The sequence below is a fragment of the Pyxicephalus adspersus genome, chromosome 2 (genome assembly GCF_032062135.1).
Source record: "Pyxicephalus adspersus chromosome 2, UCB_Pads_2.0, whole genome shotgun sequence".
Lineage (NCBI taxonomy): Eukaryota > Metazoa > Chordata > Amphibia > Anura > Pyxicephalidae > Pyxicephalus > Pyxicephalus adspersus.
Genome location: NC_092859.1, coordinates 41,842,281 through 41,868,113, shown reverse-complemented (window position 1 = coordinate 41,868,113; position 25,833 = coordinate 41,842,281). Strand labels below are relative to the sequence as shown.

Here is a 25,833-nt window from a genome sequence, read left to right as displayed (position 1 = left end):
CAACATAAATGACAATCCATGGTACACAGGCAAGTAATGGAAAGATTCGGTTCAGAAGTCAAAACATATCACTGGGACACTGAAGGGCCAGGCTGGTCATTTTTGGTAGACAGACTTCTGTGCATCTAAGAATAGCACAGCATGAGAGCAGTCTGCATTTCAACACAATAATTAACTCTGATGAAGGTTATGAACATTTTGCTTTAGATTTCCATTCAGGTATTAAAAACTTTTCAGCAGTTGAATTGTTTGCTAACTTCTCGTCACTATATTATGTTTATTGTCTGATAGGGGTAATGAGGTTGCATATTGACTTCCTGGCTGCTAACATGTAAACTATAGAAGGTAGAGGATGGTGATCTAACAACAAAGATTCACGTCAACAAATACTGACATAATAATATTTGCAGAAGGAACATATCTTTAATAATCTTCCAAAGATGATAACGAACAGCCCAGACTTAAAAACATCCACAAAAGCCTAACAATAATCCAGTCATAAGCGCACTTTCTAAAGCAAACAAGTGAGAATATGAAACTCAACAGTGAGTTAAATACATAAATGCAACATTTCATGAACTAAAACACAAAAACAAAAATGCATGCATACATGTCAGTTGTTCAAGGGCAATCTACTGCTAAAAAATCTTTTGTACAAGAATGCCTTTTATATACATGCACATTAGGATCGACCAAAATACAAATGTTTAAACATACAGAAATAAGGAAAGGAGGAAAACCTGCCTAGGCCTAGTAGAGAAGAGCAGATCTGGTGACAATTTAGCATATGATCGATAAACTGATATTCCAATCAGTCCTAAAACACAACACACTTACGTATGATGTTCTGCCCTTTCTGATTGTTTTCTTGGATAGAAAGTGATCAGAATTCTGATCAGATCCAACTGGAAGTACACTCAACATCAGAACCCCCAGATCTTTTACAGTCAGCTACCCAATTCCCTTTCACATTAATGTTAGATTCAATCATTTTATAGAGTTTACGTACACAATATTTATTAGTATTCTACATTTTATTATATTAGTTACTGAAGGAACCTATCATCATGTTTATGTTCTATAAAAGGGTAGATAACCTATTTATATAAGATATCAAATGTATTTTTTTTTATAATTTGAAGGGGAGTAAAGACTGAAAAGGAAGCCCGTAGCCTCCTGGAGTACAAAGAGGGGGCTTTCTTCTACTCTAAAACAAACACAAAAATGCTGATTTCACACATACGCAGTGAGATTGATACTTTTTCTTTTACATTTTCCATGAGTGCATCACCTGATCGTGCCTGCCCAGTGCAAGATTGGGTAACATAGTAAGAAGAACCAGAAAGAAGAGGAGGAACACGGCAGCACCTGGTGTCCAGCCCCCACTGGGACGAAGAAGGAAGATAGGATGATGCGAGACTGACTCGACTATAAGTAAAAGAAGTTCAGCAAGTAGTAGTAGTTTTTAAAAATTATAACACAATTACAGCTTTTAAAGAAAACTAATAATTTCAAAAGAAAAGGTAAGCTGTGGTACTAATATACTGTGAGCTGTGGATATAGTATTAAAAAAAGGTTCTCTGAGAACCTGAAAGTTATTTCAAGGGTTCCCCCATGTTAAAAGGGTTGAGAAAGGCAAATCCACATTCTTTTTATGACAAATTCTCTTTGAGTGAATATTTACATGCTGTTAGCATAAATACTTGAATCTATCCAGCAACTGATTTTATGTAAAGCTACATACACACGTCAGATGATTGTCCACCAAGATAAATGGTCACGGGGGGCCAACCAAGCACTTGTACAGCGGTCCCCACCATCATTCAATAATTCACCCTGGCAGACTGATGAACAACAACAACAACCAATTGGGTATGAGTGCTGTACTCTACTATGGCAGAGAACACAGCAGGTTGCTGGTTGTTCATCCTCCTATTCCCCTCTTCATAGAACAGAAAGGCGCCAATACCACAAAGGCCATGCACTTAATTTACTATTTTTCCTATAAAACAGGCTATTTTGCTAAGCAGAGATAGGTGCCACAGTTGGATTTCTGAATGCCCATAAAGTGATCTGTCAGTGGTCTGCTAAATACCACCTACTCATCTTGGAGTTCAGGTGATGTATCCCCTGTATCTGTAGGGTTGTGTAGTAATAAGCACAGCGACCCATTACCATCATCTAATTTTAAATGGCACAGCTGATTTGTGTATCAGGGGACTTTTGGAATAGGGTGTAAGAGTTTGTGTGGAGGTCCAAACAGAAGGGGAAACCCACAGTCACCTGGGACTAACTCAATCTCACACAGTAGTGAGTGCAGTAAGAGTTTAGGTGACGTGAACAAGAACAGAGACAAGCCAGAAAGAAGAGAAAAGTAGAGGCAGTACGGGACTATTTGCAGAGGAAACTTTTCACCAGTAACAGTGGACAGTAAGTGTTTCTTTTTTTTTTAAGTTCCATTTAAAGCTGTCTTTTGGTGGAAATACATGCAACTGACAAGAACGCCTGTCAACATGAGTCTTTATCCTTTCTGTACAGCTGCCGTACCAGAAAAGTGTAGATGAAGTCAAGTAAATTGAGGTTGTCTGTAAAAAAATTATACTAAACTGCATTTCCATTTCTGTGACTTCAGTTAAGCTTTTAACATAGGTTTAGTTATTTTATTGAATATAACATAATATATTAATTATTATAATAATTAATAATATAATAATTATTTATTGAAATAACTGAATTTTTCTGAAAAACAGCTTTAAATAGAGCCATGTTTTCATGCCAAAAGGACCTTAACACACTGGCCCATAGAACAATGAGTGGAAAGAACAGTAATGCAAATAATGTAATATACATGTGTGAGTCATCAGCTATATAACTTTATGTACATAAAACCCATGATCACTGGGCACAGACTCTGCAAAATTACATTTAGCCTTTCTTTGCTGGAGAGGAAATGATACTTGGAAGAAGATTAAATCTTAAGCAATCTTCAGCTTACTCATATGAAATTATAATGGAAGCTTACTATATACTGTCATACACAGAAAACTGGCAGACTAAACAAATATAGAACAATTTCTATATAAGGCCACATCTAAAAAGGCACAGCATCAGGCAAACATATATATTGTGACAGGGTGTCACAGCACATGATGGGAAGGGTGTGTGATGATGTGTATATTGCACCCAGTGTCAGGCTCCAGGAAATATAGAATTGTCTTTCATTGTGTTATGGAAAATAGAAAAACAGTTTAGGGTCCAGGAGATGGTTAGAGTAGAGCTGGGTTGGTTGTCTAAGTATTTTACCTGTGAAAGGGTAAACCACAGATTTGCTATTTAGGCTAACCGGTTTAGGTAAATGCTGAGCTGTGAACCTGGAGGCTGGGGGGGAGAGGTAGCGTTGTGTTACCCTTCATTCTCACTAAGAAAATGCCTTGCCATGCGTTTTACCACAACACACAGACACCTGTTTGGCTGTCCATTGTGATGCTGACCCCATTCATTGCACCAAAGGGGGCAGCAAACAAAAACAGACAAAACTAAAGCTACGTACACACTTCCAATTATTATCGTTGGTAAACGAACGACGAACGATCCTGCACGATATCTGCGAACGATCGTATAGCACCGATCCTGTACATACAGATAACGACACGATCGTTCGTAGATATTGTACACACAATAGATGCGATCGTTTGAGCGATACAGGAAGTGACGTGCACGACAGGAAGTGAACGAACGTTCGTTCATCACGCATGCTCAGACCATGGACGATCAATGAACGATCGTACACACGAACGATGGTCAACGATCGTCGTCCAATCCGATCCGCCGGTCCGGTCGTTCATTTCCAACGACTTTCCTCGTTCGTCAGCGTCGTTGGTTACTTTTTTTACGAACGATTTTTGCCCAATCGATCGTTCGTCGTTCATTTTGAACGATAAAAATTGGAAGTGTGTACGCAGCTTTAGTACAGCAGTGCGTTGACATAACACAGTGCAGTGTTCTCCCCAGCCCATTTTAGCCAGGCGCACAACCCGGCACTTTTCAGCAACCACCCGACTGTTTTTGGGTGGTTACCAATGAGTTGGGTTACAATTCAGGGGCTTCCACCCGCCTACAATTTCTTCCCACCCAAAAAAATTTCTGGCTTGAGCACTGCACTGCAGCACAATGCATACCTGGGGACAACAGACTTACTTTCAATGCAAAACTGTATGAAATATCTGAGATCCCTATTTTACACTGTATTAAGTACAGTGAACTGCACCACATCGCACACAGTGGGAATGAAGCCAAGGAACGGACAGTGCTACAGAGTAAGGTAGCCAGGAGCCAGATGTTCCTGTTTTGTTTGATATATTTGGGTAACTTGCAAATAAACTACAACCAGTAGCCTGCAAATATACCAAATCACTTGCCAAATGCCCTTTGCTGACATCTAGCGAGCTTGTCTGGTTCAAAACATGAAAATGATACTTAGAAATAAACTAAAATTAATATATGTAAATCATTTTTTGTCTGCAAGCCTTTGATATGATATATAATTAACATCTGGAGCTATTACCTTAACTATTATTGCTTAACTAGGTTTCAACTCTGCCTTCTGACCTCTGCCTGAATCTGTGTGCAGAAAGCACCTGTGTCACAATAACAATGCTACAGAAGGATAGTGCTGTAGATATGATCTGGTGTCAAGCATTCCTCTTCTTCTATTTCAGAAGCCATTATAGACAGTCCTTTAGCTGCCCAATATTTAAGCTATTGCGTGAAGAAATATGAAGGATCATTATGTAAAATTATACACCACATGATGTTAAATTAAAGCCTTTGTCAAGCCAAACACTTTTCTCATTTTGGATTTAGGAAGTAGTTTATAGTAGGGAAGGATTACAATTGGGTTTATACAACTATCTAGGGATCTGATAGAGACACTTCCCCTCATTTCTCACATAGCTGACAATAGTGATGGAAAGTCTGGAACAGAAAAAAAGTCTAACGGGTTCAAGTCCTTCCCCTACTCTTTCCATGTTACTATCGGAAAGTTAACCTTACTTCCTATGTGGTAAAATGTGGTTTGCGGGAAAGGAAGTAAAGTTAGTAATCTCTTTAATGAATCCTCAAATAACAGTAAAAATCTGAAAGAGATTATAACCATCCCCAACTATATCTAAATGTAAATGGTACTGGTAATGTTGTGGCATAAAATACATTTTTAAACAGCTGTGAACCTCCAACCTTCCCCAAAATGTGGAGGCTGCTATAGCTACAAGGGTGGGGGGTGCAACACCATATTAATACCCATGGTCCTGGAATGTGATATCCAATAATATTAGTATTGGCTCTGCAGCATGTTGTGTTGCAGATGCTACATGCCATTTTTTTGGCACTTGCCAATGCACCACAATGGTATAAACTGAACCTGCCTTCCTCTTGGGTTTGGACTGCAGCCCGAGACTTGCCCTTAAGCCAACACTGGGCTGTCCCATCTGAAAGCAGCTTATGCAGGGTGTACTTCCTCTTTGCTCAAACCAAACTGTTTTTTCATTGTTAATTCATTTACGCAGCATCATTCTCATGGCCTTCTTCCAAACCAACAAAGTTCTGAGAATATAATCCTTAGCCTTCATGTTAACTGGCAAGAAAATCAGTGTAGACAAAGCTGCAAATATATTTATTTAACAAATGTGAAAAGAGCAGTGAGAGGTGTTTAAAAGCTACTACAGTGGAAATAACTAAATCATTTTTCCCCAATTGAAACGGTAATAGTAAAGTGAGCCTGTCTTGTTGGCAGGCACTAAAAGGTGTACCACTGACCACTGCATAAATGTCCAGCATGATATACCTGTAACCAGGTTATTTATGAGGCACCATCCATACATCTTGAATATCATACATCAATGAAGATTTAACAAAGACAAATGGTACAAAGACGACAAAGGATTGAAAATGCAAAATAACATCCAAGTGAGAAAACAATCATTTTATTTAAAGTAGTACGAAAGTTTTTTAAAGTTTAGTACGAATGTGTTGCTACACTAATTAGTACATCTGCAGTATCATTGCCGCATTTCAAGAAGAGGACCACTGAAAAGGTATGAAACATATTGCCTTTTATTATTGAACTCTATAGTGAGAAGGGTCACTTTAAAAATACAACCAATTTTTATATAAATCCTGTAACTGTTTGGATTGGTATTTTTTCTATCTGTATGAAGCCTTGTCCTAAAATCCTTTGATGTTTGAATGATTAAATCACATGTGATGAAGCAAATTTTGCATCAATGTTACAAAGATTCCACTGTCATGGGCCTGTACAATTATCTGTATTCGTTATCTTTCTAGTTTACAGCTGCAGTGCTAAAGACAAAAGGGGAAACCTGCAGCCTGATGGGAATCTTATGTGACATGACCCAGGAAGATGTGGGGCTTGCGCACATTTGCAAAGCCAAGGGAAACCAGGACAGCATGGGATTCAGTGAAGGGTGGTTTGTACATGGATCAAGGGCTTTTAGGAAGTAAATGTGAGCTTTTGGGGTTTTTTTTATGAATACTTTACTTAAAGAAGCAGAATGCAGTTACCTGTTGCAAGTACATTCTCATTGATCTGGCTTATATGATCTGGATCATAGATGGATTGGCAGCTAGTGATGGTTACACTTCACACCTTGACTGATTATTGCGCTGCCTTATCACTGCAGTCTGCCAGAGTTGTAAAAACAGCGACTATCATTTGTGACCTCTACCAGGCATTTCATGGCTGGGTACATCAATTCCCAGAGATATTGTTGGTCTACAAACTTTCCTTTATGTAGACATCTTTTTTTATTTCTAATCTCTAGGGTCTTAATCTCTGCAGAGGCAGTGCAGCAGATTTAACATGTTCAGTGAACGTTAAAAAAAAAAGTCTCCCACAAACCAATTAAGTGCAATTATTTTTAATGACGTACATTGCTTCTTTAATCACTGTTTTTTACACACACAGTTATATCTAACAATGGTATAGAATGACTGTCATTATCCACTTTACCTTTGCATCCTATTGACACAGCAATGGTTCCACCATTTTAAAAGGAATGTACTTTTTTTTTTTTCTTTATTATTTTGGTCAGGACAAAAAAAGGTTTGCTGGATCACCCAGCTTCACTGATGAATGTGTATCCTCTCCAGCCTTGGGGAGCTTTAATAAATCAGGTTCAATGAGCCAGGAGGCAGAGCTTTAGACTTCTTTTTCACAATTCCACGTACTCAATTAGCTTCATTGTTTTAAAAATTCTATTTCTGTGTTATGTAGCTGTAGCAAGAAGATATGGACTCCAGTAGCATGGCAGGGCTGAGGCCAGGACTACAGAAGCCACACCCCCACTCTAAAGTTACCATTTAGATGGGGACATGGAGGATCCAGACAAAAAACAAGTGTATCTAGCTTTTTGAAATTGCATTTTTTTGTATTTTATGATTTAGGGGCAGACGTTTCTTTCTTGTTTCCCAAAAGGTTAGTATACTTTTTTCATGAAAAACTTCATGTATTTGAATAGGTATTGCGGTTTGTGTTTTTGCATTTTTTTATCTTTGCAAACCAACCACAGTCTGAGTAGAAAACCCATTCCCTGCCAGCACACTACAAATAGGGACTGGCTGCTGCTGCCAAGTCTGAGCTTTCAGTCTTCAGCTTCTCAATCAGCAGCTGATTGCAGATCCATAAATCACTCTGACAGAGATGTTTTGCACTTCTTCAGAGAGACCACAGCTTCCACAGAAATAGAAGTTTCCTCTGCATCACTCTGATAAGGGAAATGCACACCTTTTGTTTTAATGCAACTGAAATGTATTTTACTAAATTTTAACTGAAAGTTCAATTAGACTTTAACTACAGATAGGTCAGCAACATAGGAACTGAATTGTTTCCAGTAAGTCAGCTGACAAAGGCTTGCATTGTCAGAAGGTCCTTTCACATATTTATCCAACGTGCAAAACAAATGGTAGGACTTTGCTTTTCTATTTACAGGAAATCTTTTTACAACTGTGTGCCTTAAAGATGTCCCCTAGATGCGACTGGCTGCATTCACATTTGGGCAGTTCACAGAATGAAAACCTTAACTAACTGGGAGTTTTGCATCTACATCCATGGGGCAGCAAATCAGGGCAACACTGGACCAGGAGAAATCCACATAGGTAAATAAATATACAATGGCCTGACATGCTTCATACAAAGATTTATACCAAGCCCAGAATATATGCCAAAAAAAAAGAAATTCTAGACCTTGACTTGAGGTGATATAGGCAAGCCCGATTACACAGAACACACACCAATGTATAAAGACAACACAATTAATAAAACGGTCATCGTTGTTTGTTGTATGAATGCGAACAATCCATATAAAAGAATAAAAACACTATACCTAGTCACATGATCAAACAATCTCAGAGAGGAGTCACCCATGGGTTTTAGATTCATAACAAACGACTTTCCTCTCCTAATAGCAAATACTATTTTATCACCATAATAAATTCTGTTAGCAAGCTGACATTTTATCCCTGCAGAGTGCAGGCAAAGCAGCTGATGTGCACCGTTTTCCTGCTACTCTTCCAACGCGTATAAAAGCCAAGAGACTGGCACCACTTGTCTAGACTTGGAAGCAGCCACCTGAGCGACCTTGTAAATAAGATCATCATGCAGCCAGTTAATAGTGCTATATGACCCAGGAAAAATGCCGAGGGAGACCACATTTTGCAGTAAGATAAATGCTTGGAGAAGAGTGGCATTTTGGGGATTTATTTTCTTTATATTTTGCTTGTTAGGATTAGTGTTGATGGGTTTTGGGCTCAGTTATACTGTTGACATTACTCTTTTCTAAGAACATTTAGATTTTATGGATAGGTGTATTTGACCTGCAGATGACATGGCCTCTCTCAAGCAGATTTTGTATTCCCATAAATTTGTAAGGGCCTTCTAAAATAATAGACGCCTGGGTGTCACTTGGATGTTTGGTTTTAACTGCTTCCAAGTAGTCAACATAGAACAGCCATGGTGAGCAGAATGTTTGAATTTTCTATGACTTATTTATTGCCCAGGAGTATCGAAATGCAAGGCAACAGGTACTTTTTTTCTTGTTGGAGTTCTGTAATACATGTTAGTTTGTTTTTTAGATCCTCCTATTCATACTGTGTACCACGAAGGACCTTGAAGAAAACTACAGGAAGTGGTGATTTTATTATTTATTACAGAAAAGCTCATGATGTTTGTTAATTGTAAACAGTTGCTTAATCTGAGTTGGAAAAGAGTGAGAATCAAGTACACCTAAAACAAGCACAAAAGCATAAAGGTCATTGTAGGAAACATTACCCATGTTAATAGTCAAATACCTAAATATTCAGACAACAGCAGGATAGTGGCACTTCAGAATGCCCTGGACAACCCTAAAGTGTAGCTATACCTCCCTTCCAAAATGTAATATTTTGAGTTTTACCAGTCCTTGGGATGTAGGAGCTGCATTCATTTTCTTTTTTTTACCTTTACTTTCTCTTGGTAACCTGTCTTTTTCATTTCCATTTTATGATTGTTGATGGGATTAATTGTATCCCAGGCAGGGGAATGGGTAAGTATTATTGTTACTGCCTAACCATCCAGGACTGGAAAAGTGTCCTTGCTGGAAAAAGTATGCACAGGAAGAAAATAAATTAAAACCTATTTTATTCAAAGATATTATCTAAGTAGGAAGTAAGTTATATAAGGGATAGTATGTGACCAGTACTTAAAGAAGCATGGATCACCATCTTCTACAGCAAAGTATCAGCCGAAAAGTGCAGAAAAGTGTACTTTGCACACAAAAAGCCATTTGGGTTGGAATGAGCTTCCAAACACAGCTCATTACACACAGAAATAGTGCATGTTGCATTTTTACAACAAGAACACAACATAGCAACACACAGTACACGGCAGCGTGTTCCTATGGTGCATTTTGGGGGCCAATAATGGAAACCTAGCATGCAATACATTTGTGTTGTGTTAAATAAAGCATGTATACATATAGAAACGTGTCAAGGCAAGTTACCAATATAAACATTCCCTTATTCCTAAATGTCCCAGAAAGAAAAGTGAATGGAGAACTGCATATACCTAAAACTATGAATAACATAATATGGTATAACTTTAATATGAATAACTATATTAACATATAAAAGATTCTTTATAATACAACAATGGCCTTATTAGGGGAGAATTCTGTTTACCGTTTGTTTTGTTAATAAAAGGTCAGTTCTAATAACAGAACAGTTGGTTCCGGGATACAAAATATCAAATGTTACAGACATTTACTTTTTTAACAAAATAACTGTTATTCACCTATTGGTAACAAGCTGAAGTAAGGTCAATATTTCATAGGAAATCCTTACTGCAGATTTTTTTTTTGTCGACAATACTGTTGTTACACAAAACCAGAAATGGAATCTTGCACTGGGAATCTAACGTATATCCACTGGGAATATGGAAAGAATGTAAACAAGATGGAGAAAGCATTCCATATAGGGATTGTGTAAGCACTACAATCTACGCGCCAACTACACAAAACACAGAGCAGGCATACAAACCAAGGGAATAACACATCCTTACCAGGTGAATAAAGAAAAGTCATTGGCTGTATTAAATGTCTAAATTATACAGCCAATCTTTGTAGTATCACACATGCAGAGGCTGCACAATTGCATATATACAATAACCAGAAATCATCTTGAACAAGAACTTCCATATACATAACTATACAGTATGCCATACTGGGCATAATAATGGGTTCTCATTATTATATGGAGAATGTACAGCATATACTTATCACAGTTATTGGCCTGCCTAAGAAATACTGAGCAAGGTACAAGGCAATGCATCACTTGGTGTTTAATCACCAGGCAGTGTGGGTAAGGTGCACAGTTTGGGTAATAATAATAATACATCATACATTGTCAATGCCCATCAAAGGATTTGTAATTCTGCCCATTGTATTCTGAAATTGCTCTCCTACACAGAACAGCTCTGTCTGGCGGGGGCACAAACCTCATTTTAATCTGCTGCAGTACAGTATCACTTGCAGTTCTCCTCCTTACTGATGAGCACATCTGTCAAAATGAAAACGTAGCTTACATACTGAGTCTGCCAGAATAGTTATTCTTCTAGACACTGCTGTATGGCACCAGTCTATCCCACTTCCTGTTGTCAGTATTCTGGTGACCCTGGAAAGCACATGTTGGTGATGCTGGAATACTCGGCTTACACCCAAAATACTGAAAAGTTTTTCACAGCTATCAATCAATTTCTGAGCGACCTTAGAAATCTTAACATGAATGGTGATGCAGGAAGCATTGAATGACACAAAGCACAGGCTCTGGAATATATAAAATACCTAATCTTTTTTTAAATGGTCTAGGGAAAAAAAATGTCTGATTTAAGCATAACTGTTTGTTTATTAAATAGGATTATCAATTTTTTGCGCTTTAATCCAAAGCCACGTACACAGTTCAGTCAATCGTCACCTGAAATGAACAGTCTTGCTCATCTCGAGGAAAATTCTAGCAGGTGTACTATAGTCCTCAAACATTGGTCCACCCTGGCAGATTGATGAACAACCAATAAGGAATGGTCGCTGTGCTTTTCTATGGAGGACAACACACCAGGGTTTTGCTTTCCCCTCTTGTCTCCATTTAACAGAATGGCACTGTGTGTACGTCTCTCATTAGTTTATCTGTTACTGAAAATGACCACAAAAGATTGTTTATAGCAACAGTTATCTGATGTCTGCACATAGGCCCTAAAGCTATGGACACACGTGCAGGATCGTAAAAGATCCTTTCCAACGACTAACGACTGCATGATGCATGTATGAGCGCTGTACATACAGCACCGTTCTGCTCTATGGAGAGGGGAGGGGGGAGAACGACGGAGCGGCACCCTGCTGCGCTCTCTACCCTTCACTTGCATTATGATCGTTCGTCGTTCATCATCTGTTCGGATGAACGATTGTTCGGACGATGGACGACAAGCGATGTATACACACGCAAGATTCTTGTCCGATATCGCCCTTGTGCCCATTATTGGACGAGAATTATTGCACGTGTGTACCCAGCCTAACAATTTACCTTGGACTCTGAGACAAACACTAACCTGAGCTGAAGCTTCAAGACCAACTTACCTGCTGTAGATCAGTACATATTTGGAACATCAAAAACAAGATCCTACATAGAAGATCTGGTGGATGTTCGCATATCTTTTCTGAAATTGATCAAGTATCTTTCGTCTTCCTAATGACTTCCCTTTATCTCTGCTCATGGCTTCTTCTAGGATGGAAAAGTCAAACCCAAAGAAAACAGGAGGCTGATTTTAGTGAAATAAATCTGGAAGGGGCACATTATTTCCTCTGAGGACCATACCTACTAAGAGCCATTAGGAGATTTCATCACTTTAGTAATCAGCGTTACAGATATGTTGGGTCCATGAATTATCCTATAAAGAATTTAGCTGATAAATTATGTAAGGATTTGTATGATCAGATGTAACATCATTCGAGTTTAAATTCCCAAACTGGACGAGGGCCACAAAGAAGGATGGAGCTCATGCAGCCCAGTACCGCCAGGTTGACATGCCTGCTGGGAGACATTCACCATGTTTCTCATCACTGTACCAGGAATGCCACACCGCTGTGTTCTGGGCTGCATGTGGCCATCCTATGGTTTATTTGCAGCTTTCAGTGAGTTAAACACTATTCATCAGCTTACAAAAGCTACACTTACCTTAATCATCATTAATCATATACGTAATGTTTACAGCCTTTTTCTTTGAGATAAAGCATTGTGACCTGCAGCTATGAGTATAGTGTTAATTACCGAACCATAACCTGAATGTAGATGTGGCCCTCAGTAGACGTAATATGGCCTCCCAAAGAAATATCCCGTTTTCCGTTCCATTTGAAGATAATGTTAATTCACAAAACAATGGAACTCTGGCAAACTGGATGGTTGTTTCTTTGTTTAGAAGAGTCCAAACATAAGGAATCCTTGCATGAGATAATATTTGTTTAAGATGTTCATACGTGATTTTCTGGGCTGTGCAGGGTCACCCCCACCAAAACAAACGACTGAATAGAAGTCGTGCTAGAAGTAATGGGTTGTCCCTGAGGAACGCAACTACACTGTAAAAGATCTTGCAATAAATATAGGAGATGTAAATCAGGCCTAGAATTACACTGTGCACCAGAAACGCTACTGAACTGGGAAGCATAAAATCTTCAATTGCAGTAAAGCAGGCTTATTATCTAATTTAAACAAATTAAACATGAATGTAAGATAAGTCCCTGATGGCCATCACAGTCTTCAGCATATTCACTAAATATGACAACAAATCCTGGCTGGTAACTTTGTAGCCGATGGCTTGTATTCTACATAGATCTGTGACTCCTATGAGATGGCACAAGAATCCAATGTACGATGACCTCATTGCTCTGGACCCCAGCCTAGTTACATTAGGAAAGTGATCTGATTGTTGCTGCGTATTGCCTTTTTGTTCTTTTATTATTGTAGTTTATTTTAGGTTACTCTACAATTTACGAAGCCATTATTACAGGACATTATTCAATCAGTGCAATAACCCGCAGCAGCTACCTGCCATCATCTTCCACTGATATGATTGATCAGGACGGCTGCATGGTGAAATCCCATTAGTTGCTACGGGTTAATGTACATTGTTGCTCCTGGCAAAATCGTATCAAAAAGTCGGAAATTTCTAGTCAGGCTTAATTAAAATCTTTTAAGACTAGACAGCTCTGTCTGCCAGACATAATGGGGGCAATGCAGCTGGAAAGGATTGTGCTCCATATCTAGAGACGCATGATAACTGTTGCTTAACTCAGGAAATGTTGTTATGTCTGAATAAAAGCGGACACCCCTGACTGGCCATTGGAGAAATTGTCACGGGTCATTATCTTTTTCCAGCTAATCGCTGTTATGACCCCCTTGAAAAGCCCGGGGTGTCTACCTACTTCTTGTTGCATGCACACTTGGGCAATAGCAGCAGAGATTATTCAAAATACAATTATTCTTCAGCAGTTGGATCGCCCCCCTAAACTACAACACTATACATAAAATTTTGTTCAGTCCAATCATTGTGGGCCTTTTCAGCAGCTCCTGTGGCAGTCCTGTAATATATCTCACACGCAGCCTATTGGGTACAAAGGTATGATGAAAACATTTACATCTTTAATCTTTGTTTTAAATATTATTATTATTATTATTATTATTATTATTAAACCAGATTTATATAGCGCCAACATGTTATGCAGCGCTGTTCTGTGCAAGTACAACTTAAAGTTCAATGACAATATCAGCACACAATCCTTTTGATGTATACGGAAAGAAGAAGAAGGGAAGAAGGGAAGAAGAAATCTTCCAATTGAATCATTGACTTATTCCAGTGACAACTTAATTTCCCTTGATTATAAAGATTTCCTCTCGCTTCCTGTTGCATCTCCTGAACAGGAAGTAAGTAAAATCTCCCAACAGTTAAAAAAAAAATAAACACACAGGGATTTTAATCCTTTCTCGATCTACGCAAAAAGTTTGGCCACACATAAACTTTAGTAACGAAAAACAGACAAGGTAGATATGAAAAAAGTATTATAAAAGGAATACCTCCTTGGAGGTTGATGGGTGTCACAATGATCCCTTTTGCTTCAGTTACGGGGGAGTCCAGCCCATAGCGACCACCGTCCAGCACGGATTTGCTGCCGGGCTCCTGCGCTGTCACATTCACAATGGCATTGTAATAATCCACGCTGGTGGTCTCAGACCCACCATGGACCACCGAACAAGGCAACAGGACCAGCAAAGGCAAACAGTTCAGATACCGCAGCGACCGCCTAGAAATCATTTCTTTTTTTTTTTCTTTAAACAAGTCCAATAAAAAAACAATCCTTTGGTATAAAATAAAAAAGTGCAACTATGTAAAATATTAATCCCTTATGTAGCTACAACCAGATCTTCCCCAGCGTCTTCCAATCTTACATCACAGATCTGCAATCGGCGTTCGTTCTGGAGCAAAGGATCTAAGGTGCTTATTGAAAAAAAAGAAATTAAAAATCCAAAGCCTGGCACTTATGACTTAGCTGAGCAGGACATGTACTTATATGATGTGAGTAAAAGAATACCCTGAAGTCATAATCCAGGGATGGGGCAAATAACCAGCAGAAGGATGACTGAGCCCCCCAACATTGCCAGGGCTATGACAGATCTGCCATGCAGGGCTGGCATCTGCCAGTGCTGCCTAATAGGTGCCCAGATCTTTGTCTATGGGATAGAATGGAAGTGGATGGGGACTTCTCACTGCTCCATCCCTGGTGCTGCGGTTGCCCGGGGTGACGGTCAGAATGGTCCAGCTGCCCCCCACAGCTGGCACAATGTGACTCCCTGCTCTGTGCCCCAGGCACTTGTAATGCAGCTGAATACAAGACACCAAGCCAGAAGTTTTTCCTCCTTGTCACGCACGGCTTGGACTGTACAGCAAGCTGTCTGCGACGGCCGGTGACCCCGGTGCCAGTCCTGGAAGGGACGGGAGGGAGCGCAGAGCGGCGTAGTGACAAAACTCCAAACTGCTGCTGCTGCCGCCACCGGCGCAAGCAGACTCAGGGAAGAAGGGACAGCTAGACAGAGAAGACGGCGCGCCACGCCCACACCACGCCCCTTCACGTGATCGGCATTTCGAACACCCTGCCCACTCCTGTCAGCCGGCCGCGCATGCGTATTACAGTGTGACCTGTCAGTGACAGCGCATAAGGAGTGCGAGGGCTGCAGGGTTCTGAAGTGATAATACAAAGTAACTTACAGTTCTCCCAAAACCTCACACATTTAGTTTAACAAAAGATTCAAAATTTCAATGTTTTGGGTGAATGTTGTGTGAATTTCAAGTAAAAACAATAATAAACAAAACCTGGTGTGTAAAATACTAAACAGCGGGGAGCCACACTAAGTATAAATTATATGTGAACACAGCACCTAAATTATCACAGCTCTTAGTTGTCATTTCAATCTTTTTTTGGAGGTTTTATAAAAATTATACTTTATTCAGCCTTGGAGGGTCTTGTGTGATAGTGACAACCCCCTCCCCCAGCCTCTATTAGATGTTTCTGCGTTGTCACCCTGACTACAAGTGGCTGTTTCAACACTCAGTATGTTGTCACCGCCGGCAGCCCAGAGAAAAGCCATGTACACAGACAGAGGCTGCAGGAAATCACTAATAGATACCACACAGAACATTGTGAAACACGTATCTTATCTGAAGTATTTATTATATGATCCATAGCAGTGTTATCAATCAACCAGGGTTCCTCCAGAGGTTGCTAGGGGTTCCTTGAGCTATGAGCAATTTTCTTTCATTTACTCAGGTCAGTTACCACAGACACCAATAATCTTTAAGGTTATCTGTAAGGGTGAGAGTACTATAGCAATATATCTCCTTACAATACAAATCTGGAGAATGCCAAATCCCCAAAATGCAGCAAATTATTATTTTACCTACAAGGTGAGAAGGAGAAAGAAGATAATTACTGGCATGATAGTATTAAAATCACACGTTTTTATTTCAACAATACAAATATAATAACATACAGAAAAGGCTTGAAAAGATCCTAAATAGGCATAATATATTAGTTGGATAATATGCGTATTTTCCAACACGTTTTACAGATGAAACAGCTTCTTCAGGGGTGGGTAGAAGGAAAACAGATGTAATGTAAGTAACTTCACTAAACCCTTCATCCATCCTACCCATTAATTGATTTGGATTTTTTTTTTTTAAACTTCAAAATGGAAAAGTAGTGGTTACAAAAATAGTATTTTTACATTTAAACTAATCCAAAAGGATTAAACAGAGCTCCTATAAATTAATAATATGCCTGGGAGTTGAGCTCTATAGCAAAACGTAAATGACGTGTGAGCAGGCAGACTTTATATTTCGTATGCTTGCCAAACCAGTTTGGCTTCTTCTCTATGGCTCTCAGTGATTTAAACCAAACCAAAAAATGGGCAGCACGGTGGTTCAGAGATTAGCACGCTGGTCTTTGCAGCGCTAGGTCTCAGATTCAAATCTCAGCCATGACACTATCTGCATTGAGTTGCACGTTCTCCCCATGTATGTGTGGGTTTCCTCCTGTACTCTGGTTTTCTCCCACATCCCAAAAACTTGCAGTAATGTTAATTGGCTTCCCCCAAAAAACTTACCTCAGACTATGGTAAAGACATATGACTATGGTAGGGACATTAGATTGTGAGCTCCTATGAGGGACAGTTAGTGACTGAACCAAGGTTTTTTGGGGAGTTAGAAAGATGGCTATGCAGAAAATGCATTTATTGCAACAAAGAATTTTGTAGCTCTCCAAGAGTTTCTGGACAATTTCTGTGTAATTATTTGATCGTGTGTTTTCAAGAAACTCCTTTACAATGGCTTTGAATGATAACCAAGCATTCTTTTCAACTTCTGACATTGTCCTGATGAAATGTTCATCTTTGATGAGCTGCCGAATCTGTGGACCATCAAACACACCGGCCTTTATTTTATCAAATGACCGGCTAGGAAATGCCAAAATGAGGTACTTGAAACATTCTCCTTCAGTTGGCAAAGCTTTAACGAATTGCTTCATCAGACCCAGTTTCATGTGCAGCGGCGGGAATATAACATTCTTTCTATCAACAAGTAGCTCATGTAGAATAGATCACCTGGTTTTAGGGCAGATCTTGGAGGCCAATTCCTTTCCACCCAATACCTCTCACGAGCTCTGCTGTCCCACATGCACAGATAACAGGGATACTTGGTGTATCCGCGTTGCTGACCAAGAAGGAAGCATGCCATTTTAAGGTCAACACAGATGACCCAATTGTGTTGGTGATATTGCTACAACTCAATTACTCTCTTTATGTCTGCATATTCTTCAAAGAGAAACTGAATGACCTATTGGGACTGACCCAAATAAATTGCCATTGTGAAGGAAGACACACTTTAAGCACCACTTTGAGCTATCAATGAAAATAGTCGCCATTCAGTTGAGTTATAGATTGGAATTCCCAATTCCTCCATTAAACTGGGTATGTTATGGCAATATACAAAGCCACTGTCAGTTCTAAAGTAATGCAGAAATGCAATTTCTCTGGTTCGAAAGTACGATACCTTTGTTCCTTTTTCAAGTAAGTTTTTCTCTCGCAGTCTTGATGCTAGGAGTTCGGAAACCTTCTTCGATAGTCCCAAATCACATGCCAAATCACTCAACTCATGCTGATAAAATCCCTTACGAACAGAGTCCTCTTCAATTTCACACTCTTCATCATTGTTGTCACCTAGTTCATCACCACAATCATGTTCTTCAAGAGGGGGTAGTGTAATGAAAAGCAGCACTGGGATTTTATCTGAATGAGCCACTGGGCATATAGCCGATGGTAGACTAGGATACTCTATATTACATTTATTCTTCTTGTTATATCCTGAAGTTTTCACTATACAAAAGTAACAGTCACTGAAATGATCTCCTGGCTCTCGCCCAAACCATAGGTATCCCAAATGGCATCTTATCACGTGTTCCCTTTGTCCACATCCGTAAACCCCCAACACACTGTTTCCACACCTTATGAGGGGCCAAGACTTAGCTTGATCACCAAGTTTAACTTTGAAATATGCCAAATAAGCTTGCTCTACAAATGTGCTGATGTTTGCCCTTTGGCTGGGAATGGTGAAACAAAACAAAACAAACATAACAAAATGAATCAGGGTTGTTTAGGCACTTACGACAAGAAACAGCAGAGCCAGACATGATCTGAAAGAAAGGAAATACGTGTGTAAGTAGAAAAATACATTTTGCATATTCACTACTTAGAGCAGCGCACAACCCATACAAATCCATGCTACAGTAATCACATTAATATAAGCGGTAGAGAAAAAAACCTAATGTGATAGAAGAAAACTAACTGCACTTTCAGAATCAGCAAATCTATTTTAGTGTCAATAAGCTTAAAAATTAAAGTCAACAAAAAATTTGTTCAAAATTGTTCCCCAGTGTAATCTGAGAAGGAAGCGCAATTTTCTCTTTTTCTGTATAATTTCTGTATTTATTTTTAAGTTTTTTTTTTTTTACATAATTCAGTATTTACCCTTGAAGAAGCCTCTTATATGTTATAGGGGAAAAAAACGGAATATTGTGTTTCTTTTTTCCAAAGCACACATAAATGCAAAACTTATTCTTGTATTTCCAGAACATTGCTCCATTATTCCTATAATTATAAATTGTGTGTAACAGAGCATGTTTATTTGGAGAAGCAGAACATCCCTAGGGGCCGCCTAGAGCCCTAGATTGTGGAGACTGTCATGATTTCCAGCCATGGAGAGTGTATCGTAAATACATGTTTAGTAAGGAATTGGACTATACTAATGAAAAAACAGAAGAAAAAGAGGTTGAGAATAGATGTATACATTGGATTTATACTTAAGCTCTTTTTTGCACAACACTCTCATTATATTCACCCCTTTTCAATATTCAGATCTTCTTAAATTTACTCCTGCTGGATCCTTTTTATAAAAATCTTGAGGTGTATTGAACAGCCTTTCTTAATCCTTTAACCACCAAGGAACCCTTGAATTAATTTATAGGTCTTAGGACACCAATGTTAAAATCATAAGAGATGAATGTAAAAAAATACTTTATACATTGGTCAGTGGAAAAAATACTCCCCTTACAGATATCTAAAAAGAGCTTTAGTGTCATACATTGACTATGCCAAGTGGCACTGGCCACAAACTTATAAGCTCACCATTAGGGATGAGCGAGAATGCCTCTGACATTCTCGTGAAAATTTCCCCCAACTTCGATGGCTCGCGAAATTTCAGCTAACTGATTTCACAAATTCCATTGAAGTCCAGGGTGCAGATTCCCACGCTCCCTGGGTTGATAAATACAGCCCGGGGAGCATGGGAACCTGCGGTCACAGCTGATTGGAGGCACGCAAATGTCTCCTATCAGCTGTGACTTCAAATGAACTCTGGGGTTTCACATTGAGGCACGCGAGTGCTTCCAATCAGCTATGACTGCAGGCGAAATTCATATGAACTCTCAATGGAGTTTCTCCATTGAGAGTTCATCTGAGTTTAGTTCCCACGGTCACCGGGCTGAGAAGTACAGCCCAGGGAGTGTGGGAACCTGTGGTCACAGCTGATTGGAGGCACGCGGGTGAGACTTCATCTGAGTTTGGCAAGAACACAAACTCGTGGCAAATCACAAGGCCGTTCTCACTTACATGTTCTGTAAGTGAGAAAGGCCCGATTCGCCGCTCATCCCTTGTCACCATCACATGGGAAGTCAGTCAGCCAAAGCTAAGAGACCCCCTAGCAACTTCTGTTGAAATTTTAAGGTTCAACAGAACTCGGGTTGAGAATGACTGCTCTAGAGACATGTTTTTTTATCTAAATTTGATGAATGTGTTCTTCTACTTATATTACAAAAGTTTTGCTAATTCTTTGAAGAAAGAGTTGTCCAAAAAGGGTAGCTAGATGGATGTATACATTGGACAGTCTAATTCCAGGAGGTTTATACTAAAGCTGAACTCCTGGCAGATATAAAAGACATAACTAATGCAGCTCTTTATTAATCAATATATCAATAATTACAGTTCCTAATGCAAGCAGTGCATGCACCTGAATGTGTCTTGCTACCAGTCCTTGCAAAGTCTGTAGAGATCTAACCAGGGGAGGGAGAGAAATAGCCAGTAGCCAATAGAGGATGAAGCATGCATGTTGACACAGGACATGCTAATATAAAGATAAAACAGAATAACAGACATATAAGCTCCTGATTGTACTGTATGCATTCGCAGACCGGGCAGGGATTAGGATTAAATCTCGGATCACATCTCCTACTATAAAGAACTTTGTTGACAAACAGAACTGTGTATATCTCAGGACTTGATGAACAGAAACAGAATTTTTTTGTTATTGATAGAGCTTTTACATATATATTTTGCCTGTGTATTCTGCTCTGTGCTTGGCATTCAGTTTTACTCTGCTTAATTAGCAATGTCTAATACAGTTATTTAAAAGATTTTGGAGCCACCTTATTCAATAATGAAGTCAAGATTTTAAATTAGCTTAACCACCTGAGCGTTACACTGAGGTCTAGATTTCTGTTCCAAAAGCGTTACACTGTTTTTCATGAAATTTTTTTTTTTTTAAATTGTAGACCTGTAACTTACAGAAATATGTCCGAACAGGATTCTAGAAGATATCATGAATATAAAAAATGTTTGAAACACACAATCATGTAAAAAAAAAAAAATTACTTTTAAAAAATTTAATAAAGGACACAAAAATCAGCTTAAACAAGAATACATAAAAAAATGAAAAATACTGAAAATGCGATAATTCGGTATACTGTATAGTAATATATTTTTCTAAAACACCTCCCTAGTGTCCGTCACATACCTATAGACAAAACCACATAAATATATTTTCTATTATTTTGTATTGGATTGGATGCAGGACTTTGTATTCAATCCAATACAAAATGAGAACAAAATTCAAACTCTCATTTTGTATTGAATTGAATACAAACTCCTGTATCCATTCCAATACAAAATGAAAGTTTGAATTTACCAATTACATGCTTTGTATTTATTTTGAATTATTTTGTATTGGATTGGATACAGGAGTTTGTATTCAATCCAATACAAAATGTGTTTGAATGAGTTTGAATTTGAATTTCCCGCACACGCGCCAACGTCATTGCCGAGGGACACGCACAAGCTACGCACGGAGAAGAAGCCGCCCGGCTTCTTCTTCTCCGCCGGAGAAGAAGAAGCCGGCCGGCGGAGAAGAAGAAGGCCGGCTCCTAACCTGGTCCCGCTGGTTTTCAGAGAAGGCACCCGACGCTGGAGAGGGAGATCGACGCTGGAGGACGATGCTGGAACACGAACACAACCCTGGATGATAACAGCGGGACCAGGTAAGTGATGACTTTAATACAGGGGGAAAAGTTCGGGCTTATCGATAATTGTAACTTTTTTTAGCCCGAACCAAGGTCGGGCTTAACGGTTGGGTGGTTAAAGAACAACATTCTTTCTCCGTCCGCTGATGAACACATAATACCAAAACATTTAGTGTGGAGTCATAAGAGGTTTGTGAACAAGCTCAAATGCCCAGGAATTTATTAGCAGTGTTGGGATTTGGGATTGGCATACTGGGCATATTCCTAGGGCGCCCACATTTCTAAAGGCTCTTTTAACCTGCCTACAGCCTTTCCTATCTTTGAAGATCTGCTCTATGCACAGGTCTTATAGCTTTAAGTATGCAACATAAACCTAGCGCATACATGTAACTTGAAAGATTGGGAAAATCTGCTGCCTTGTGCCCAAATGATTCAATGTAACACAGTACTGCAATACCACAGTCAAATAGGTGATATCATATATATATAAATCATTTATGGCAGCCCCATCACCAAAAAAATGTTCTGGAAATGATCAACTCCAGAGCTCTTTGTATAGGCAATCAAAGTGGAAATTAGGCAAGGGCTGTGTGATCCTGACTCCAGCCTTTGGCACACAAAGTATATATTGAGCTCAAGTTTATAGAGGAGCTGTATACTTGTGAAAGGATATGTACAGGTTGTCACGTCAGTCCAGGCACATCTAAGAGGAGTTGCATGCATCTACTGGCTGAATCATGAATAGAGTGGTATACATGCATGTATGCAAATTGTAAGGAAAATAAGGTATGGCTGCAAAAACATGCAGATTCTGTTCTGTAATAGCATTCATCTAAGTTCGCCAACTCCTAAGCCAAGGAGCTAGCCAATAAGGGCAGGATCAAGCAATTTCACCTGGCTCCTGGTCATTCCCACAATAACATTGGTTGATAAATAACCAGTGTCTGCGCATTTGACAGCTGGTGGAAGTGAGAGGATGTAGGGAAGGGAGAATGATATTGAAGATCTGAAGAAAAATTGTTAGGAGTGCCATTATAAGGGTCAGTGATGAAACAAAAGTTAGTGGAAGTTTTTAGTCAAAGAATGGGTAAGTTTTTCTGGTTTGTAAGTAATATTACAACTTGAGTATTTGATTCATCACTTATCGGAGATCTTGCACTATTTTGAAGGCTCATTCAATAAAATCGCATTGCATCAACATGTGCATTACCAGAACAGGCAGAAACATGTGTTAGGTGTGTGATGCTATGCAGTTAAACCACTACATCTCAATTTATGTTTAACTGTTGAGGGGGAGAAACTAATTAGTAGTACCACATTCCCATGTATATTTTTGGGGACTTTTAAGGTAACTTTCGCATACTCAATATTAAAATCACAATGTTTGTTTAATTAACTATACATAAAACATTCTCTAAGGTCCATTATCCAATTCTTCATACACCTGAAGCAAGATTAAATAGATAACAGCATCAAGGCATTGAATCTGGAATACTGGGCCCAAAAATTGAATCAACCATGTTTTTTTCTTTCTATGGATGCAGAGAATGCTTTCGACAGGCTTGCCTGGGACTATATGTCTGGGGTTCTTGACTCAATCGGAATCCATTCCTTGATGCATTCACAAATTCTTTCTCTGTATTCCAATCCATCAGCCAGAATTAAGGTAAATGGCCTTCTGTCCGCTCCTCTTCCCATCCGGAATGGTACCAGATAAGGCTGCCCTCTTTCACCCTTAATTTTTGTCCCTGCCTTGGAACCACTCCTAAACCAGATCAGAGCAGATGCCACAATATCTAGTTTACGAATTGGTAGTGTTAGCACTGCAGGTCGTGCCGGCGCCACTGCTCCTAATCGCAGGCACGGGCGCCGGGTCCTGTCTTTCAGGTAACCCTCTTCCTATGTTCCTTACCTGTGTTTAGACTTGCTCCGGTGTTTGAGCTGGTGTGGGTGTGTCTCTCCTTGTGTGTTGAGGTAACACACGCCCTCTGTTTTCCCCAGCCTATGGGTGATTACCTGCAGGTACTTAAAGGCACCTCCTACTACAGGCAGTTGCCTGAGCAATCTCTGGCTTACTCTGTGTTACTCTCTGTGCTAAGGTGTGTTCCTGTTCTGCTTTACCGTGTACCGGACCTTGCTGACGATTTTGGACTCTGCCTGTTTGCTGCCTGACCCTGACCTCGGATACGTTTTGGACTTTGCCTGTTTGCTGCCTGACCCTGACCTTGGATTACGTTTCTGGACTTCGCCTGTTTGCCGCCTGGTCCTGGTTCTGTATCCTTGTTTCCTGACTCCTGTGGTCAGCTGCCACTGGCCTGGGGATTGCTCTGGAGTGGCACCTGGCAGCTACCCCGCAGCCCAAGCCTATCCTCACCATCAGAGGCTCTAGCGAAGACCTGGTGACTGCTTAGTCACGCCCCTCTGGAGTATAACCGGTCAGTGGCACAGTGGGTCCACACCCGCTTGCATAACAGGTAGTAAAGAATATAAACTGGCAGCATTCACAGATGACATCCTTCTTACCTCGACAAACCCCAAATCATCCCTACCAGCACTGCTACTGACTTTAGATAATTTCCAGTCTCTCTCTCATTTCAAAATTAACTATATGAAATCCTCAGCCCTAAACATCTCACTTCCCTCGCAGGTTGTTACAGACTGCCAAACTATGTTCCCATTTCTATGGCAAAAAAAATCATTTACATTTCTTGGTATCCGATTGGCAATGTCCATACCAGAACTCTTCATTTTAAATTTTGTCCCCCTCCTTACCAAGATCTCGGCAGAGAGCTGCCATCCTTAAAATGAATATTTTACAGGGACTCTTATACCTGATGCAAACAATACCTATTCATTTACCAGATTCTTTTTTTAGATCCCTATTTACAATCTTTTGGGCCTTTTTATGGGGTGAAAAACCTCAGAGAATTGCATTCCTCCATCTAGCGGCAGTGAAACACAGAGGAGGAATAGGACTCCCAGATGTTCGAAAGTACAATTGGGCCTGTCATCTCATTGGATAATTGATTGGCAGGCTAACACACAATCAAAAGACTGGATAGGCCTGGAACAAATATATTCAACCACTCCTTTTGGCTTAACCCCATGGCTCCAGAGAAGAAATCTGATTGTAAATCTTTTAGCCCATCCCTTTATAGGTACTTCACTGAGGATTTTTGCAACAGTAGTCCGCAAATTTAAAAAAAAAAAAAAATTAGTACCAGGTCGGTTTACCCCAGTCTGGTCAAACCCAGCCCTTCCACTGGGTTTATGTGACAATTTTCCGAAACATTAGTGTAATGAATGACAATTACCAGCCTTCTTCGAAGGGGGAAAGTTTTGCGACAGACAATCGCTATTGGCAGAAACTGAAGGAGCCCCAATGCCTTGGTGGACCTACAGTACTTACAACTAAGACATTTTTTATCTGCCTCCGATATGAAAGAGCAATGCTCTAGACAGCTCACCCCCTTCAAGAAACTGTCTGTAGCCACAGGCCCACTCAGACATACGATTTCAGATCATGTATATGGGAACCTCTCCAATCCCCCTGAAAACTTTTGGATGTTTTCAGTAAACAATGGTATTTAGACCTAAACAGGACTTTTACAGTGGAGGAATGGGAAGACATCAATGTATTACCAGTAAAAGAACATCCAGGGGAATAACTTTAAGATACGTACACAATGGTTTAGAGTACCTCACAATCTACACAAACAGTCTTCTGACTACAATGGCAGCTGTTGGAGGTGTGGAGCACAGGATGGCTAATTTCTACATATGTGGTGGATTTGTCCACGTATCCAATGCTTCTGGTCCAAGATATTGGACTTGATTCCTAAAA

At 39.7% G+C, this 25,833-nt stretch overlaps 1 protein-coding gene across 4 annotated transcripts in view; it reads right to left on the bottom strand.

The window, feature by feature from the left end:
- Positions 1–15,661, bottom strand: part of RNF130 (ring finger protein 130) — a 160,703-nt gene extending 145,042 nt beyond the window's left edge. For 3 of the 4 annotated variants that reach the window (XM_072400578.1, XM_072400577.1, XM_072400579.1), the window contains exon 1: positions 14,668–15,661. In XM_072400578.1, the coding sequence (XP_072256679.1) occupies positions 14,668–14,905 (238 nt within the window). In that variant the 5' untranslated portion in view covers positions 14,906–15,661. The remainder of the gene's footprint in view (positions 1–14,667) is intronic. The other variant, XM_072400576.1, reaches the window with a different exon arrangement.
- Positions 15,662–25,833: the final 10,172 nt, after the last annotated feature.